Consider the following 5,000-nt stretch of genomic DNA (forward strand, 5'->3'; position numbering starts at 1 on the left):
TGTCACAGACAGAATTCCCCCTAGTTCTCTTCATATACATGCTCCCTAACAACCATATTTAGAGTCAGTTCATCTTGGGTAAAATTGAGGATTTTTGAAATGTAGGAATAATAAATGTCATGTCAGCCAGCTATTTCAACTGCTCTCAAACCCTTTAAATATGATAAAAAAAATTCAGTGTTATCAACATGAGCAAATAGAGTACTCTATTTATAATCAATCCATTGGCCGCGGTTTTAATAAAATATGTATACAGTCATGTGGCGGGTTTATGTTGTATGGCACGGTGCCATCAGCGTTGATGACCGATGTTGCCTTGACAGCAAATCATGCCATCCGCTGCGTTAAGTAGCTGTTGTAGATTTCTCTCTCCCTCACTCCTGACATTCTCCAACCAGGTAAGCCAAATCTTACCTCAATCTAATCTATTACTAATTGAAGATGGTGATTTTGGCATGAGGGGTAGTAAACAAATTCTAAATTGTACTTAAAAAAAATAAATAATCTGAATTGTTGAAATCTGATAAAAAACATTCAACAGGAAATATGGCAAGAGCTCCTAAGGCAGTAAAAAACCTTCCCAAAAATTTGCCATGGTCAACAAGTAATGAGCGATGAGAGAAAGTTGCGTCATTTAAGAAAGTCAAGCTGTAACCGAGATGACTAAGAATGTGGCTGTAAATATCTTTTTAAATGCCATTCCTTTTATTCTAATTTTCTTTTTAAAATCCTTCATAGCAAATTTTACACTTCTTCACATTATATAAATAATAATAATAATAAAATAAACTTTTAGCACACTTAAATATAAATAATTTAAAAAATTATTAACTATCAATATCATTAGAAAAAATGCCGCCACCCAATGCAATCAGCATCAATGAACAATCACTCCTAAAATATCCTTAGGCGTTAAGAAGAGGTGGAGTATAATAACTAATTAATAATGATAATAATAATCATAAGAGTAATGTTCTGAAAAAGCAGATGAGAAAACAAGTGAAATAGTAAACGAACAAAAAATTAATGACTAACATGAAAATAAAAACGACGATTATGATGATGATATTACTAGTGAAACGGAAGATGATGAATGATTGATTTATAATGATAATAGTGTCAATAGTAGTAATAAGATGAAGAAAAATTCTATTCAAACCAATATTTTTGTGGAGGATTGTAGAAGAAATGAAGAAACAAACCATTTGTACCTCTTCAAAGAAAATTTCAGCTTAAACTGACAAAAATCCAAGTTTTTTCTTCTTTTCTTTACTTTTTCACCATCTATATACACAGCAAGTTTTATCTGTAAAAAGAGACAAATACCTTCACTGATTCTGTCTTCTTGGCCTTTTATAATAAGCATCTGTACTAAAAGCAAAAATGTCTTAAAGAAGTAAATCCTTCAAAAAATAAAAAATAAAAAATAATCATACATAAAAAAAACATGCCTTTTATACTTTAACAAATACTATCACACTACAAGTAGAACATTCATATATATATATATATATATAAAAGATAAAAGAGAAAAAGAAAAATATTCATTACAAAATACGAAGGGTCTAAATTTCACTGATATTATAAAAAAAGAAAAAAAAAATACAAACTTTCCCTGCTAACTTTCCCAATTTTCCTAAAAATCAAAAAAAGATTATCTACAATAACCATTTCATCCTTTATATTAGGGTTGTCAGATCATCATCTATAACAAAGCAGGTCCGGTCCTCCCTGCAGTGTTGCAAGCCTCCCTCTTTGCAGCACTACCAGCAGTTGACTGCAAGAGGTTATCGTCAACGGCTCCTTGATTTCCATCTTTACAACAAAGGGTTGTCCACACTAAGGCCCAACTCAATGAACATCTCAGGCTTTGCATGTAAATATAATTCTCGTATCACAATTTACAAATATCTCATTTTTTTCATTTCTTTTTTTTTTTTTAATATGTATATAAATTATCTATCCACAAAGGAGCCGCCAGAGCGCGTGCAAGTGCAAGTCCGCTGGCTGAGCCTTGCGGTTCGCCTGAGTTATGGAGGTAGCTCGCCCAGGAGGCCTTGCTGCTGCAGCTGTGACCGCACTAGCGCATTTTCATTCTTCAGCGCCGCATTCTCATTCTTGAGCACCTCCACCTCCTGCTTGAGCAACTCAAAGTCCATGTCCCGACGCTGCATCTCCTTGAGCCGCTCCATCAGCTGTTCGTTCTGCAGTCTCAGTTCAGAGATGTAGTCGCACGCCTTGGCCAGGATGCCACCTTTGCTCTGAGGAGAAGGAACAAGGTTAAATCACAATTAGGGTACTTGATCTTTATTTCATGATCTCATATATATGAGTATCTAAATAATGTAAAGCTAATACCTGCTGAGAAGGAAAACATATTACCTCTTATTATTAAAATTAGTGAAAAAACATACATATTACCAATTTTAGCGCTATAAATCACATTTCCACCAGAAGTTTAATTGAAATAAAATAAAATAGTAATACATGCATCTTATTGATTCTCATAATCTCATTTTCAATGAAAGTTATAAACCAATTTTACACCTCTGTCACCAATATCATTAGCGGCATATACATTTGATATAAGCTTCTATAAGGTCTGGTATTCAGTGACTATGTGCCATATGTCTGGAAGAGTAACAAGCCCATGTGGATTGCTATCTTCTTCATTTCTACTGGGACTGAATTGTTAACAAACGCAATCATGACTAGTTGAGGCCTTGACACACACTTCCAAGACGGGATACATCTTTAAATGTTGTGGGCATCTTAAAATGTTGGGTTTCCTATTATTTTCTGGATTTATGATATAACATATGAGTCTATATTTGAAATATAAGCAAAGTGAGACTATTTAGCACTTGGTATGATGAAGGAGTAACTAGGAATTAAAGGAATTAAAGTGGCCATTAACCCATTCACGTTGGCTGACGTCCTATCACATGGTCGAGAAATATCCCTGGACCTGGGTGATGTCCAGAGACGTCTTGCATTTTCTCGCCGAGTTCCAGGCAGGGCAGCTGTGACGTGATGAAAAGTTAGCAATAGAACACTAGATTATTCTTAAATATAATCATTTTTCATAATTTCTTAGACTCTGTTAGTTTCCTTTAGGTGTTTGAATGCAACGCAGTAGTAGTACTAAAAAAAAAATAAAAATGAAATTAAAATAATAATAATAATAATAATAAAAATAATAAATTACGTCCCAGAAAACCACGTGATATTAATGACATCATGGTAATTTCTGCTTCTGATCATTTGAATAAAAAGATCCGAGTCATAAAACTACTGTAAGATCAAATGTGACTGGCCAAGAAGTAAAATAAAAGAGAAGATTACCAATATAAAACTATTTCTAATTTGTTGATTACCCGTCATATCACTTCACATCACACCACGAAGTACATGTTATACAATTTACAGACATTTTCAAGAAAAAAGTGCTAATCATAATTTGAATTATGGGTGGATTTTTTTTTTTTTTTTTCCCATGTCAAATAACTATATTTTTTATTACACATGACCTGGTTGGTTTAGAAAAGTGCAGACAGCATAGTGTAATTTTCATAATATATTTCAACTGAATAAAAAATTCAAATCCTGTTTTCATTCCTCTTTAAACCTATGTTACTTCATTTTCATGTCTTATCCACATGATCAGAAAATATGGAGTATATACTACAATATCAGTCTTTAACAAACTAACTAAAGCAAATAAAAAGGAAACTGTATACCTTACAAAAAGTGTAATTTTCAAATCACATTTTACATATTTGAAGAAAATCTTTCAAGTAGAAGAGTGACAATCCTGGACATAGCAAACACTCCCTTCAAATTCTTCCTATCTAGCAGACCACCGACCTCTGGAACACACATGGTGTAATTGGCTGAACAGACTACTATCCTAAAACATTTTGTAAAATTTATTTGTCTCTTGACCTTTATATATTCCGCTGCACTTAAACACAACATTCTTTTCATGTCTGAATGTCTAAGGGGACGAGTCAGGATGGATTTCCTTTTTTTTTGTCACCTATTTGATAAGATTTTGATTTTTGTACAAAGTCTGATATGTAAATATGACATTCTACATCAGTTTAGTTATTCAATTACAATAATTACATGACAATATGACTTTGGCTTTGTATTGAACTAAGAAAAAAAAAGTAAAAAAAAAAATTGTATTTTGCCAAGGCGTCATGTGGAAAACATGCCTTCAATCATGACCAAATAACACAATAAATGTAATAGGTACTAAAAAAAATAATGTATGCATAAACTAGAATAATTGTTTAACATACTGAAGCCCTTTTCTAAACTTCTTTTTCATCCCCCCCCCCAAAAAAAAAGAAATAGGAATTGCATTACCTTTCCAACAATACAAGCAGTTTAGAAATTGGTTGCAAATTTTTATACCAGCAAGGGCTAGAGAATTCAAAAGTTTCAAACACAGTGGAAAAATGTGAAAAACATAGTTAAAAAATGAAAAACAAAGACTGACCATGAACTAGAATAAATTTCCAATTTGAGACCCTTTGTTTTTCCTTTTTATTTCTTCTAGAAAATAAATAATCAAGATTTAAAATGTTATCCCCTTTGCTTCGAACAGTAGAAAACATAACCCATGCCAAATCCGGGATGCCAGTGCGCACCAAATTTTAAACGTCGCTATTGAATATAAAATTTTTGAAGCCAAAACCTCAACATGATCATCTTGTACTATATATGAAATATATGCATAATCAACCTCTTTCCTCTGTGCATGTGTCAAGTTATTTACATTAGTTGGGAGGAGGGTGAGAAGAGTGACCTTGGTGAGAGACCTCAGTGACTCAGAGGACCAAAGAAAATGGTTAAAGTAGTATGGTAAACTAATCATAAGTTTTATATTTTTACATTATGTTCCTACACTCCTATGTAATAATGATGAAAGTCAAGTAAGCCATTGTGTCATATACAACCTATATTCTGAAAGATCTCGTACATTATCCAGA

The 5,000-nt window shown here is 32.8% G+C and overlaps 1 protein-coding gene across 4 annotated transcripts in view; it reads right to left on the bottom strand.

Annotated features, from left to right (window-relative positions):
• Nucleotides 1-5,000, bottom strand: part of LOC122261067 (upstream stimulatory factor 1) — a 23,417-nt gene that overhangs the window by 1,475 nt on the left and 16,942 nt on the right. For 3 of the 4 annotated variants that reach the window (XM_043028572.2, XM_086537326.1, XM_086537316.1), the window contains one exon: nucleotides 1-2,261. This exon is cut by the window's left edge and continues 1,475 nt beyond it. In XM_043028572.2, coding sequence (XP_042884506.2) covers nucleotides 2,031-2,261 — 231 coding nt within the window. In that variant the 3' untranslated portion in view covers nucleotides 1-2,030. Of the gene's footprint in view, nucleotides 2,262-2,917; nucleotides 3,024-5,000 lie in introns of all 4 variants that reach the window. The other variant, XM_086537321.1, reaches the window with a different exon arrangement.

The sequence above is a fragment of the Penaeus japonicus genome, unplaced genomic scaffold, assembly GCF_977035675.1.
Source record: "Penaeus japonicus unplaced genomic scaffold, GWHDUDI00000001_assembly GWHDUDI00000001, whole genome shotgun sequence".
Taxonomy (NCBI): Eukaryota; Metazoa; Arthropoda; class Malacostraca; order Decapoda; family Penaeidae; genus Penaeus; species Penaeus japonicus.